Genomic DNA, 15678 nt, shown 5'->3' on the forward strand with positions numbered 1-15678 from the left:
TTGATCCTTGAGGGTTATTTTATACTCGTTTCACATATCAAATTTAGCTAGTTTTACTTGGTTTAAGTGAATGACAAATTTCTTCAAAATTCTTCCTAAATTTTCTAAAAATTTGTACGTTCTGTCCAACGAATGTGTATATATTAGCATTGATGAGTTTTGGATCACAATTTTAATAATTTGTCACAAACCTTGATAATATTGTCTATATTTAAAATTTGATCAATTGATTCCAAGTCAAATCCATTTGTTACATGATTAGATGGCATCAATATCTAAATATCATTAGGAATTATATTATTTGATCAGATGGATAACGAATCAAACAAAATCTACTATATTAAACGAAAATGATTAACACAAGTTGCTATAGAGGTGTGACATAATAGTATCAGAGCTGGTCACGGGCATGAAACACCGAAAAATAAGTGCTATGCGGGACAAAGTGCTACGTGCATGGGAGCCACCTCTTGAACTTGTGGAGCAAAGTGTTACATGACGGGAGCCACCTCTTGAACATGTAAGAGTCACCTCTAGATTCTCGGCGCTGGTGGATCGAGTGGTCAGGCCACGACGAAGACGTCGCGTTATGAAAGAGGGGTGATTGTAATACTCTTGTCCCACATCTTAAAAATTAAATATTCAAAATGAGTTTATAATGAGCTTACAATAGACTTCTATAGAAACTTGTGTTAATCATTTTCGTAAAGCGATAACGAATACTTAGTAGTTGCTATATGAGTCCATTGTACAGTCATGTAGGCGCAGACCCGAGCTCGAGGCGTGACATTAGTTGTTTGGCATATGGAGTGTGTGTGGATGGGCTTGGTCGGTCTTGTACAATATCATATCGGAAGACACAATCAACATAATTGGATAAATTTTATTTAGTAAAACGAATAAAAGATTTTACAGAAGGGTATTAAACTAAATAAAAGATTTTTAAAACAAAAATTGATGAGGAAACTTCGAAATTTGAGGGGCGTTTAAGGAAGACAATTCATTATTGGCCCGCTTACAGTGTCTTAGGCCCATACTAACCCACCCGCTTATTAGGTGGCCCTGGTACACTTCCCAAAGCCAACTTGACAGTCCAGGCTCGTCTGGGCACGAATTGAATTGACGTGGCTATGATTTTGACAGGCAGGTGCGACTTTCCAACGAAAGGCCATTTATTTTGCATGCATTCATGCAGTGGTGTGACCAATAATCTGCTTAGTTAAATATATCATAATTTCAGAGCATTGGCTAACAAAAACTAGATTCAGAAACTAAGTAAAATCTCTCCGTTTATACTATTTTTATGGGCAATTTGGAATAAATAACAACAAAAACGTAAGCAAAAAGTGCAACGGATTCATGTATTCTTGATTTTGGTTGACAGTCAGCCGAACTCAAGTTAAAATACACTCGGGGGAAAAATAAGAGACGAAAAAGAGTTCATATGAAGAACATTGGGCACGAAGCCTTTTTGTGTAAATTCGCAGTATCCAATTTGCAAGACGTGGTTATCACATTCTTGGTTGGAAAGTCTTTTTCTACTTCCTAACTCTCTAATTAAACTCTCGTTAACGATCTCTATCATTTTTGAATTGGGATTCTTCAAACCTACTCAAAATACTCAAACCAACCACGTCTCATTGTGAGTGATATAGCTCAAGTGAAATGACCCACTTCCCCAAAGGTCCAAATAATGTTCTGCTAATTCAATAAAAAAAAATGCACCAATCATCATAAAAACTTGAAATGAATTGTTTATGGAACATTACTACAGTATTAAGTACTCTAGAGTTCTTCCTAAACCACTAGACTTGTCATTTCACTAAACTTGCAAATACAAAATATGAGTTGTCCCTACTGAAAGGAATCATATGGTTAGTTGTTACACTAAGCATACATTATCAAACAATATTCTTATGCGCATAATGAGAGCAATAATGGTTTCTTTCTTTTTCAAAGATGGAACACCGAGCCTTAAACTACCAAAAAAAATAGCATACCATGACATATAGAATCCAATATTGACCTCACAAGAAGAGAGAATAAACTTCATTTCTTTTCATCTTCACATCTTCTATCTGAGAACAATGGATTGCTCAATTTGTAGTGCGCTGCCATATATCCTTAGGCCTCCAAGGAATATAATATGTGGAGCTTGTTACGAAGGAGCAAGAAGTATAAACACTTTGACAAACAAACTTGACGTTGAAAAGGGGTCTGATAAAACAGGAAACACCACGGTTTCTTCATCAAATATGACTAAGGTAAAGGGGTTACGTCTATGGATCATTCTCAAGAACTAAGATTATGTATGATTCCGTTCCATGTTTTAGTTTTGATTCCACTTTGTTAATATGTTCAATTCTTCATTTTTGTAAAGTGAGTGAGAGGGACCATAAATATAAACTTCTATACGAATTTATACTTGGAAACAATAGTTGAGTGGTAGTGAATGTCAAATTTGAGAAATTGCATTTTGACGTTGTGAAAGTATGAGATCAGGCTGAAGTTCATGTAAACAATTATGCTACCCGCACTTACTGTTTTATATTAATGCTAAAAACATCATCCTGACATCGTATGATTGTTTAAAGTATGTATTCCTGTTTCTCATGGAATAAGATTGCGACATTAATTCAATCACGATGAGAGTAACTAGAGTCAGTTTCAACGTTTACACAATAAGAATTATATACGCTGCATCAAACATGTCTGTATGTCACATGCACCAAACTCAGATTTCTTAAAATCCACATTCATAACACCATTGATTTTTCGATTTTATCCTGTTTCTAACTTTTGCATGGTATTGAAGTTGTCACTTTAGTTTAGAAGACGTGTTTTACTTGAACAATAGACTCGTACATATAATAGGTGAACACCGGTACATTGAGTTCGGTTTTCCCAGTTACCAAACTAGATTTTCCCACTTCTCTTGTTCTGGAGCAATGGAACCACCATTTCTTTACACATGGGGCTTTCGTTCTAATTTTATTTGTGATCAAAGACCCAAAAGCCCAACTTAGAGACTATATGCGTGCACTTAAAATAGTATAATCTAAAAAAGTCTAAAAGAACGAATAGATTGGTAAACAGGGATTTGCAAATGTTTTAAAATGGGTGAAGGAGATGAAGGACATGGAAGACATGTTAAATGAGAAAATAAGCTACATCGGTGGATTTGCTGCAGCATTTAAGGATCAAATTCACACTGATATTCAAGTCAAACCTGGAGATAATGGGCCATCTGTACGAGCACATAAAGCATTATTGGTATTGAAGTGGCTTCAGCTTCCATTACCTGTCAAAACAATCACTTTGCCTATGATAACATTTCATATAAAAATGTAACCATAGTAAGTCCTATTTTGATACTGCGCAGGCATCAAGATCTGATATTTTCAGAAACATCTTGGATTCTGATGGATGCAAAGCTCCACCAAACGACACGATAACACTTCATGAATTGAATCACGAAGAAGTGGAATCTTTGCTAGAGTTCCTATAAAGTAAAGATTTGCCAAAAGAAAAGGTGGAAAAGCATGTTTATTCACTGTCAATTGCAGCAGACAAGTATGACATCCCATTTCTCCAAAAGTTTTGTTCGCAGCATATGCTTGGCTCCTTAAATTCATCCAATGCTCTTCATATTCTAGAAATATCAGATTCTTGTTCGAACCAATCATTAAAGGAAACAGCCTTGAACTTTATTGTCAGAAACATGGAAGATGTAGTTTTTGCAGCAAGATTTGATCCATTTGCAGTTAAGAATCCTCATCTAACAGTACAGATTACAAGGGCTTTATTCATGGACATAAAAAACAAATGGAACGGGGTTTGAATTCACTTATGAGGGAGGGTAAACATTTTTATAGTGAAGTTTGTTTATATTTCAATCAATTTCATTATAGATGTCTTGCTCTATTCTTCTTCCCGAAAAAGGGATCTTTTCACAACTATGTCATCAAAGCTGAGTAACTTCTGTGTAGAAGAGATCTGCAGAACTAAATGTACCTTTATCGAATTCTGAAAGTCCAACAAGCAACGGAGAGGGGTTTTACAATTGCAACCCACCTGATGACAGAACCAAGAAAATCAAATTTCATCTGTCTGATGGACCAATGAAAAGGGAATTGATAAGAACCCTTGTCCTAAATCAAATCAACAAATAACAAAACTAATCTCACCACACTACAAATCCAACACCAATCTACGAGCCTGCATTCAATAAAGACAGCACGTGAAATTCCCCAGTATTGAGTATTTCAATCCCATCTTGCGCAAAGTACCCAATAACAAATCTTGAGGGCTGTGAACCCGTGGCATCAAATATGAGGTTTCTCAGGCCAATGGGCCTTTGGGCTCTGTCCAAATTGGGTTGCGTTGGCCTTTATTTTGGTGCCACGGTCCAGGAGATATATCGGATCATACACAGGGATGATAACGGGTTGGATTCGGGCTCCATCTCCATTAGACCAGTCTCGTCTCATAAATCCGACGAGTCCAATCTAAATTGAACACATTGGATTTAAAAATTAATTAATCATTAAAATTATTTTTCAACTTTAATTAAAAATATTTAAGGAAAAAATATTATCACAAACCTTTAAATTTTATTCAATTAATTATTAATAAGAAAAAAATGTGTAGTTAATTGTGTTCATACTAAATATATCATAATAATAGAATAAAATTATTTCAATTTTAAAATATTATGAAATATATTTATGAATAAGGTATTTATTATTCAATATAAAAAAACATATAATTATATTATCAATCATATATATCAATGTATCTGCGCAAGCGATGCGTGCATGTATAATATTTTTTCTAATTAATTTGATTTATGTCCAAATAAATGTAATATTATAGTTGTAAAAAATAATGAAGGATCGTAATATCATTTGAATTGATCCTATTTATACGAGGGTCATATCAGAGTTAAAAAATTCTTGAAAGGACTAAAGTGAAATTTGAAATGTAAATAAAAACACAAAAGAGAAAAAAGGTATTTTGGGATAAAAAAAAAAGATGGTGTAATGGATATGGATCATCCATAATGAACTAAATATTAAACGAATCAGAAGAAAAAAATCAAGAGCTTCGAGTCAATAAATACTAAGAAGGTTGACTCGAGAATAAATTGGATTATTAGCATCATTGCAAATTAGGACCTAACAATTAAGTACGAGGCGATGGTAACGATGGAACCTATGAACGCAAAAGATTTTATTGAACAAATGAATCTTAATGATTCACTAGTCGGGACAGCGAAATGAACCAGAAATCTATTCATCTATTCTGAGAAGTCATGAACAAGTCCTAGCGTGGAAATAGAGATTGCAAGAGTAAATATTCGTCCGCGAAAACTTAATTTTTTTATAAAATGGAATTTTTAAAAAATGTGAATATCTATTTAATATAGATTCAAATTTAAGTTAAATTCTATTTTGAAGCCTTTTATTCGCGAGGAGCTGAATGAGAAAAAACTCTTACGTCCAGTTCTGTAGTAGAGATGGAATTCCAAATCACCCATCGACTATAACCCCAAAAGAACTAGATTCCGTAAACAACATAGAGGAAAAATGAATGGAATGTCTTATTGAGGTAATCGTATTTGTTCCGGCAATTATGCTCTTCAAGCAAATCGAGTCATTTTCAGCTGTTGTTCCCCTCCTAAGGGCATGTACTTGTTAATCACCCGTCTGCAACTGGAAACACCACTTCTCGTCAGACTTGCATGTGTTGAGCATGCCGCCAACGTTCATCTCGAGCCATGATCGAACTCTCATGAGATTCATAGTTGCATTATTTATAGCTTCTTTTTTCGTAGACAAAGTGGATTCGGAATTGTCTTCCATTCCAAGACATAACTTGTATCTATGCGCTTCATATTCGTCCAGAGTTCGCTCCCAAAAATATAGCCATCCCTGCCCCCTCACGTCAATCCCCCAGCCTCTTATCCATTCTCATTGACTCACGACAGGGGAGCAAAGCCAAATAGAAAAATTCACATTGGATTTAGGGATAATCAGTCTCGAACTGATGACTTTCACCACGTCCAAGTGACACTCTACCGCTGAGTTATATATCTTCCCCGCCCCCATCGAGAAATAGAACTGACTAATCCAAAGTCAAAAAGTCGAGAAACTCAACGCCACTATTCTTGAACAACTTAGAGTCAGGTCTTCTTTTTGCACAATTATGGATAGAAAAATAATGGTCAAAATCGGATTCAATTGTCAACTGCCCTTATCGGAAATAGGATTGACTAGCGATTCCGTAAGAACTGGAGTTACATCTCATTTCCATTTCCATGCAAGAGTTCTTATGTGTTTCTACGCCCCTTTGAGACCCCGAAAAATGGACAATTCCTTTTCTTAAGAACATATACAAGATTCGTCACTACAAAAAGGATAATGGTAAACCCACGATTAACTACTTCATTTATGAATTTCATAGAAATACATGTCCTACCGAGACAGAATTTGTAACTTGATATCCTCTTGCTTAGCGAGCAAAGATTTTCTTACGCGGAAAGGATGATTCATTCGGATCGACACGAGAGTCCAACTACATTGCATTTCCAGAATCCATGTTATATATTTGAAAAAGGTTGACCTCCTTGCTTCTCTAATGTACACGTTGAGCCCCTTTTCTCCTCGGCCCATATAGACAAAATAAATGTAGGACAGGTGCCAACAATTCATCACGAAAGAAAGGACTCTCTAGGTCGGAATCACTTACTAATCTAAATCACTAACTAATACTAATCTAATTCTAATAAAATAGAAAATACTAATATAATAGAAAAAAACTTTCTTTTCTGCATATTTTCCCCGGTTCCGTTGCTATCGCGGGCTTTAGCAATCGATTGGATTAGATAGATATCCCTTCAACACAGCATATGTCATCGAAAGGATCTCGAAGACCCACCGAAGTACAAATCTAGGATCTTTCAGAAAACAGATTTCTAATCGAAAAGTGCATAACCACATGGATAAGCTAACATTAACACATCAATGGATAAGCTAACATTAACACATCAATTTGGGATCCAATTCGATATTTTCCTTAGGAGGTATCGGGAAGGAATTAGAATGGAATAAGATCGATTCATACAGAAGAAAAGGTTTTCAATTGATTCAAACACTGTACCTATGGAATAGGGATAGAGGAAGAGGAAAAAACCGAAGATTTCACATAGCACTTTTGATCGAAAAAGAAATCTGATTGATTTCTTATCCTTCGTTCAATGGTCAAATTCTAGAGGATCAAATATATGGGACTTAAGAAATGATATAAAAAGAGAGAGAGAGAGAGAGAAATAAATTCATATTAAACAAAAATGAAGTAGAAGAACCCATATTCCAAATGAACAAATTCAAACTTAAAAAGTATCTTTCTGATTCGCGAAGAATGAGAGGCAAGAGGATTGATCGAGAAAGATCTATTGTTCTTATTATAGGACTGTGGTTGGATCCACATATGTTTGGTAAAGAGAATAATCTCATCTTTTGAGAATAATAAAAAATGAAAAGTGTTCAATTGGAACATGAAAACGTGACTAAATTGGTCCTGGTCAGGGTGGAAAAAGGGAAGGGATTCTCGAACACGGAAAATGATCCAATAAATTCGAAAGAATTGAATGAGGAACCGTAAGAGGTGAAAATCTCATGTACGGTTCTGTAGAGTGACAGTAAGGGTGACTTATCTATCAACTTTTCCAATATTATCCCCAAAAAACCAAACTCTGCCTTACGTAAAGTTGTCAGAGTACGATCAACCTCTGGATTTGAAATCACTGTTTATATACCTGGTATTAGCCATAATTTACAAGAGAATTCTTCATTCTTAGTAAGAAGGAGAAAGGTTAAGGATTTAGACGGTGTAAGATATCACATTGTTTGAGGAACCCTAGACGATGTCGGAGTAAATGATCATCAACAAAGGCGTTCTAGTGTGTTGTAGATTCTTGTCCAAGACTTGTATCATTTGATGATGTCATGTGAATTGCTAGAAGCATGTGAAGTGTATGGCTAACTTAATAACGAAAATTTCGTAAGGGGACTGGAGCAGGCTATCATGAAACAAAAGATCTTCTTTCTAAAGAGAATCGATTCAAAACACTTATATGTCTAAGGTTCAATATTAAAATAATTTCAGAGGTTTTCCTTGACTTTATCTATGTCAACAAACAATTTGAAATACCTCGAATTTTTTAGAACAGGTCGAGTCAAATAACAATGATTCGAAGCACTTCTTTCTACACTATTTCGGAAACCCAAGTACTCAATCGTGGATATGTAAAATACATGATTTCCAATAACAAATACTCAATTTAAAGTGAGTAAACAGAATTCCATATTCGATCTCATAGATACATATAGAATTATGCGGAAAGACGTATTCGATGAAAGTCGTATGTACGGTTTGAAGAGAGATCTTTCATATCTTTCGAGATCCACCCTACAATATGGGATAAAAAAGCCAAAATAAGTGATTTTAACCCTTATAAAAAGAAAAGTGATTCTTAAACCCTTTTCCATCTCATGTCACGTCGAGGTACTGCAGAAGAAAAAAAAGCAAAATCCGATCCAATTTGTCGTAATCGGTTAGTTAACATGTTGGTTAACCATATTTTGGAACACGGAAAAAAATCATTGGCTTATCAAATTATCTATCGAGCCATGAAAAAATTCAACAAAAGACATAAACAAATCTACTATCTGTTTTACGTCAAGCAATACTTGGAGTAACTCCCGATATAGCAGTAAAAGCAAGAGTGTAAGTGGATTGACTCATCAAGTTCCCATTGAAATAGGATCCACAAAAAGAAAAGCACTTGCCGTTTGTTGGTTGTTAGCGGCATCCCGAAAACGTCTGGGTCAAAACATAACTTTCAAATTAAGTTCCGAATTAGTGGATGCTGCCAAAAAAAGAGTGGCGATGCCATACACAAAAAAAGAAGAGACTCATAAAATGGCAGAGGCAAATAGACTTTTTGCACATTTTCATTAATCCATGAACATGATCTATATATCTCGATTGGAAAAGAATCAAGAGAAAAATAGGAACGTTACTAAAAGTTATAGCTAGTGGTAATGGTGTAACTCAAATCTTTTAAATCACACAGCAGCCCAAGCACCACGGTTCGATCGCTCTATCAAACATGGACAATTATTGCACCAAACAGATTTATATATATAGGCAGCTCTGGTTAAACTCGAAACCTGACCTAGACTCGTCTAATCAGGTCTAAACTCGTCTGATCGAGACGGATAAACTCGTCTCATCGTCATCCATAGTCATACCACAAGCTTTCAAGGAGCCCCGGTCCCTTCTTTTAATATTTTTTATTTTTATAATCTCTGAAATTATTTTTTATTAAGAATTTTCTTAACAAAATAGTAATTAACTTTTTAAGGGTTTGAACCACGGCTCCTACCTTATTATAAATAAATTTTTATTATCGGATGTTTTGTTATTTTTGTTATTATTTATATTATATAATATTTTATTTAAAAAATCCGAGATTATATCATGAACAAACGAATCCAAACAATGCCTAAGTAGCCCGGGTACATTCAGCATCTAGGGTTTCTTCAGCTGCACACCCCAGCTTCCGGCGAGCGAGAATTGGACCAGAAACGGGAAAGATGGGCAAGAAAGCTAAGAGCTCGAGGAAAGGAAAGAAGGCTTGGAGGGCAAACATAAGCACCGAAGACTTTGAAGATTACTTCGAAAAATCCACCAAAGACGCGCTGTCTGGTGGGTCCTTGGCAGATATACCCGGTGATTCACTTTATTTCGTCGACAAATCCAGAGGTAAAAGCTTTAATGATCTCGTTCATGGCTGTTGGTCGTTGTATTTGTTATAATTTACTGTTCCATTTTGTGGTGTTTTAAGGATTTTATTATGTATTCGGGGAATTGAACTTCAGTTTGGTATATGGTGCGAGTCTGAAGCATTTCGAATTTTGACCTCCCGAATGACAGTTGTGTTGTCGCGGAAAAAAGTTTCAAATTTTATTTGTACCTTTTTCAAAAATATTTAACTTTTGTCTAATATGGATTAAGTCATCCAACAATAAATTATGGGGCCAAGTTATTGATTGCAAAATATTATTTACAGTAGTGGTGTTTCTTGTCAATTTTTGTTACTCGCTACATATGAATAACAAAGTGTGCAAGTGTGACGGTAGAGAATGTTTTGGATAATGTAATTTCATTAATTAAAATGCAACTGCAGATCTTTCTGTTAAGAGGAAGATTGAGAAAAGACGAGAAAAAGTATTGCATTGTGATAGTGTGTTGCAAAGGAACCCGTTTGTTCAACCTGTTCCATCGTCCATACAGAAGAAGAAAAAATCCAAGAAAAGTGGTAAAGCTATTCAGACTGATGAAGCTGATGCGGAGGATTGCTCAAAGGTTAGCAATTGTTCGAAAAAATTTTAAATATCTTTTGGAGTGATTATGATATTTATATGTTGATTGATTGATTAATACTTTTTATTTACAAAATGATGGCAGAATGAAACTGCTGCTGATTCTAGCATAGTTGATTTATGGGGAGAAAAAGGTAGTATGTTTATAATTAGTTGATGAAATATATATCTTATGAATTTTAGTGACCGAATGTGATTTCTGATGGAGCCATTGTTTTATCCTTTCAGGTGAAGACAGTGTCAGAATTAGAAGGGTAAAATAAATTTGCCCTGAAACTATTGATGATTTGCCATTTTAATTCAATAGAATTTTTTTGCATTTGCGGCCTCTGTTGGTTAACTGGTGTTAGAATGACAGAAACCCAAGCCTTCCCTTATAGCTGCTGTTGAGGTCGAACCTTCTGGATGCTCATTCAATCCAGACCCTGAGACCCATCAGGTTATTTATTCTATATGTTTTATTTTAGTCTATTGCATTCCTGATTTTTCCTCCCCTGATTGACCATGATATAACTTTATTCTATTGGTTGCTTCCACAGGAAGCATTAGCTCGTGCCGTGGCAGATGAAATGCAGAAGATTTATCAACATGAATTGGGACCAGAGCCTGTTCCTATATTAGTTCCTGGGCAAGCGATCGATGAAGAAGATGTTAATCCTCATACCTAATTATCTATGATCACTTGAAATTGTTTTCTCAGTTGCCATATGCTGTCAACTGGTCACTTGTGAATCAATATTATTTTTTTATATCAGAAATATTTCCTTGAGGCGGATCATGGAATAGACGACGAAAATGATGTCCAATGTGAAAGTATTATAGATTCTGAGGAGGCAAATCCAGAGAAGAGGTCATGTATTGTTAAGCTATTCTGTTTTGTACACTGATTTATCTTTTGGATTTTTCTTCTTTTTCCATATGATGTTCCTACTTTATGCAGGAGATTTTTTCATATTAGATTCCTTTCTTAATTTTTCTTTTCTCTGGAAACCCACAGGCTTCAAAAAACCAAAAGGGTAACAAGAGTTGAATTTAATCGGAGGCTTAGGCAGAAGGAACGATTGAAATTAGAAGCAGAAGCCAAAAAAGCTGGGGTAATCTCACAGGATATTGACAGGTATCTGCTGGACAATTTTCTGCCAATAGTCCTCTAGTTATTCAGAATTTTCAAATATTTTATTAGGCTTTCCTTTTTTAAAACAGATTAAGCGACATATTTGAAGAAATAGCTGATGAGGATGAAGAAAAGCATAAGAGAAATATCCGTCGCAATGTTGCTAAACAAGAAAGACTGAAGGCTCGGCCACCACGCATGGGAAAATATAAGTATGCAGCTGTAAATGTGTCATTTCTTAACTTTCTTTGCACCTTTTACATATGCCAGTTGGCATAACTTCATGAACATGGATGCACCCTCTATAGTGTTGGTTCTGTACTTTCAAGCTTTCTGCAAAGCAATGATGCATGAGTTGCACCTAACACTTGTACCCTAAGTTGTATTTATTTTTGCACCGACATTGTATTCAGCCAGTGCACTGTGTTAGCGAAGAGAAATACACCGAGGCTTAATATTCCAAAACTAAACGTACAAATAAAAATTTGCCACATATGCACTGTAGGACATATGTACATCTTGTACGCTTAATAACAATGGGTATACTCTTTTACGTTATCAAACTTTTAAACATGGAAAACAGACTCAAGCATAATTGTATTTCCTGTTTCAGATTTGAGCCTGCTCCTCTCCAAGTCCTCTTATCCGAGGAGAAAACTGGTTCACTTCGGAAGTTGAAGGTTGGAATTTTTCCCATCTTGATTTTTTGTCGACTTTACAACAAAGAGCCTCCAGTAGTTGTCTGACTTTGTGTTTTGTGTGTTTTGGATTATAGGGCTGTTGCACCCTCGTGCGAGATCGATTCAAGAGCCTCGAGAAAAGAGGGTTGGTTATTCCATCAAAAAAGAGTGGCAGGTTAGTTTGCTTACTTATATGATTGAATTTGTACTGTGTCTGGAGCATGAATTGCTGGCCATGATTGTAATACTGATTTCATATATTTCTTAGTTTTTTGTAGGCATGAAACTGACCTTTTTTGTGCATAGATTTTTGTAGGCATGAAACTGACCTTTTTGTGCATAGATTAGCAAAGCTATAGATATTAATGTTTCTTTTATTGAAATATAATTGAACGTTTATTTCAAATGTTTGTGTGTTCTCGTCAAGCATTCGAAGGTTCAACGGTTCTGGCAAAAAATTGGCAGTCTTTCCCCTTTATTTTCCCCCTAATGATTAGTTAAATGCTCTGTTTTCTCAATATTAGCTAAATATTTACACAGAAATAAAGTTATGAGCTTGAAGATTAAGTTACTGCGTAGAGTCGTGCTGAAATTTGATGCATTGTCATCTGAGATTACCAGATTGGATTTTAGAAAGTGTTCCAACTTGGATATGATTAGAGCTTCTAATCGCGATACACAAACATGCCACAAGACTCGATTGTGGTATATAATTACGTGCACAGGCCAAGGTGTACTCGCATTTCTAACAAACGAAAATAACATAATTAATGGAAAAACGCAGCATCAACTTGTTTACTCAATGTTTTTAGCAGTTATGAAGGAGGAGTTGTAATCAAGTTCTCTGTGACTGGTATCTGTCCAAGTAATTAGTTTTTTTTCCCTACCCAAGTAATAGTTGAACCATATGAAAAGGGCTATGTTATCCAAAATTTTCTATTAATATATTTTTCGAAAATATTTGCATGCAGGAAGTAAGGTGGTTCCTCGACCAGGAATTGATTCAGGCGTAGTACCAGAATCTGTGATGATTAAATCGGAGCTCTATGAACTATTTGTCGGACACCTATTTTATTTGATTTTACGATGTATTAGAATATCCGTAACACAAAACAAGAGTTTTTTTTTTATTTAAATACATTTAGGGAGTTATTTATATAAGAAAAAGTGTTATATCATTAGTTAATTATTAGACAACTTTAACCTATCTTTTCTTATTTTGTAGAATTTTGTTCTTAAAATTTTGCCTTAATTTTTTTACCCCATGAATAAAATATAAACCAACAAAATGTTTCCCAAGTTTTGGTAGAGATGCATAAAATTTTTGTTAACTTTTTTTCCCCTACAAAATACATAAAATATTGGGGTGTATTAAAATTCGATTTACCAAAATTAATTACTCTTACTCAAAAATAAAATATATATTTGTGTTATATTATTTAAAACAATAGTTTTAAGTGTTGTGAAAAAGTAAAAATTTACGGTAAAAAAGTAAAAATCTCAAACTCTCAAAATTATCACACTACACACTTTATAATATTTTTCTCTCAACTCAATTGTGTTTTTCTTCACAAATGAGAGATCTATTTATAGAAAATTTTTACAAATAATCCAAAAATAAAATACATCATTACCTACATCATCACACACTAATTTTCAATATTCAACACCTAATTTTACCTAATTTTCAACATTCAACATTCACATTTTCAACACAAATATTTAACACATTTTTAAATAATTTTTCAACACTCCCCCTTGTGATGATGATCATAATGATTGTATACATTACGTGTTTTTATACTGCCTCGTTAAAAACCTTACTAGGAAAAACCCATTGGGATAAAAACCATAGTAAGGGAAAAAGAGTGCAGTCACGTAAACTCCCCCTCATGTTGACACGAACAATTCTTCACAAATTTCGTAGATTGCGCATCCCAATATTATATATGTGCTTTCTGAATATTGTCGTAGGAAGTGCCTTTGTGAAGAGATCTGATGAGTTTTCACTTGATTGAATGTGACGAACATCAATACATTTATTCTTCTCAAGCTCCTTGGTGAATGCGAAGAACTTAGGAGGAATATGTTTAGTTCTGTCGCTTTTTATGTATCCTTCTTTCATTTGAGCAACACATGCAGCATTATCTTCATATAGTATCACAGGCTTCTCGTCGAATGATAATCCGCATGAGATTTGGATATGTTGAGTCATTGATTTTAACCACACACATTCACGGCTTGCTTCATGTAGTGCAATAATCTCGGCATGATTTGATGAAGTTGTTACAAGTGTTTGTTTCTGTGAACGCCAAGAAATTGCAGTGCCTCCACGAGTAAATACATATCCAGTTTGAGAACGTGCTTTGTGTGGATCAGATAAGTATCCAGCATCGGCATAACCAATTATACTTGGATTAGCATCTTTTGAATACAAAAGTCCCAAGTCTGTCGTTCCTCGTAGATAACGGAATATATGTTTAATTCCGTTCCAATGTCTCTTTGTTGGATATGTGCTAAATCTTGCCAATAAATTTACGGCAAAAGATATATCAGGCCTTGTACAATTTGTAAGATACATAAGGGCACCGATAGCACTTAGATATGGTACTTCTGGACCAAGAATATCTTCATCATCTTCACATGGACGGAATGGATCCTTTTCTATGTTTAATGATCTAACAACCATTGGAGTACTTAAAGGATTTGATTTGTCCATATTAAAACGTTTAAGGATCTTTTCTGTATAATTTGTCTGGTGAACAAATATTCCACATTCTTTTTGTTCAATTTGTAAACCCAGACAATACTTGGTTTTTCCAAGATCCTTCATTTCAAATTCTTCTTTCAAGTATGACACAACTTCTTGAATTTCCTTATTTGTTCCAATGATGTTTAAATCATCAACATATACAGCAATAATTACGCATCCGGATGTTGTTTTCTTAATGAAAACACAAGGGCATATTGAATTATTTACATATCCCTTTTTCATCAAGTGATCACTTAGCCTATTATACCACATTCTGCCGGATTGCTTCAACCCATATAATGATCTTAGTAATTTCACAGAATAACATTCTCTGGGTTTTGAACTTTGTGCTTCAGGCATCTTAAATCCTTCAGGGATTTTCATATATATATTACTATCAAGTGATCCATATAAGTAGGCTGTAACAACATCCATAAGACGCATTTCTAAATTTTCAGATACTGCCAAGCTAATCAAATACCGAAACGTAATTGCATCCATCACAGGAGAATACGTTTCTTCATAATCAATTCCAGGCCTTTGAGAAAAACCTTGTGCAACAAGTCGAGCTTTATATCTTACTATTTCATTTTTCTCATTTCGCTTTCGAATAAAAACCCATTTGTATCCAACAGGTTTTACACCTTCAGGTGTAAGGACTATAGGTCCAAAAACATTACG

General features: G+C 34.8%; 1 protein-coding gene, 1 long non-coding RNA gene and 1 pseudogene across 2 annotated transcripts; 2 read left to right on the forward strand and 1 right to left on the reverse strand.

Annotated features, from left to right (window-relative positions):
• The first annotated feature begins 1726 nt into the window (after window positions 1-1726).
• LOC140982416 (BTB/POZ domain-containing protein At3g56230-like) lies at window positions 1727-4181 on the forward strand (annotated as a pseudogene).
• Window positions 3163-4291, reverse strand: LOC140982417 (uncharacterized). Its single transcript, XR_012176263.1, has 3 exons — window positions 4188-4291; window positions 4015-4074; window positions 3163-3301 (listed from the first exon to the last, which is right to left on the reverse strand). It is a non-coding gene; the product is annotated as an uncharacterized lncRNA (long non-coding RNA).
• A 5257-nt stretch (window positions 4292-9548) lies between these two features.
• Window positions 9549-13448, forward strand: LOC140983600 (ribosome biogenesis protein NOP53-like). Its single transcript, XM_073450696.1, has 12 exons — window positions 9549-9831; window positions 10256-10434; window positions 10537-10585; window positions 10680-10705; window positions 10810-10890; window positions 10991-11101; window positions 11207-11301; window positions 11449-11568; window positions 11655-11777; window positions 12179-12245; window positions 12341-12420; window positions 13217-13448. Exons 1-12 carry the CDS (start codon window positions 9663-9665, stop codon window positions 13221-13223), a joined length of 1107 nt encoding a protein of 368 aa, XP_073306797.1. The 5' UTR covers window positions 9549-9662; the 3' UTR covers window positions 13224-13448.
• The last annotated feature ends 2230 nt before the right edge of the window (window positions 13449-15678 follow it).

This window comes from Primulina huaijiensis, chromosome 8 (assembly GCF_012295235.1).
Source record: "Primulina huaijiensis isolate GDHJ02 chromosome 8, ASM1229523v2, whole genome shotgun sequence".
NCBI lineage: Eukaryota > Viridiplantae > Streptophyta > Magnoliopsida > Lamiales > Gesneriaceae > Primulina > Primulina huaijiensis.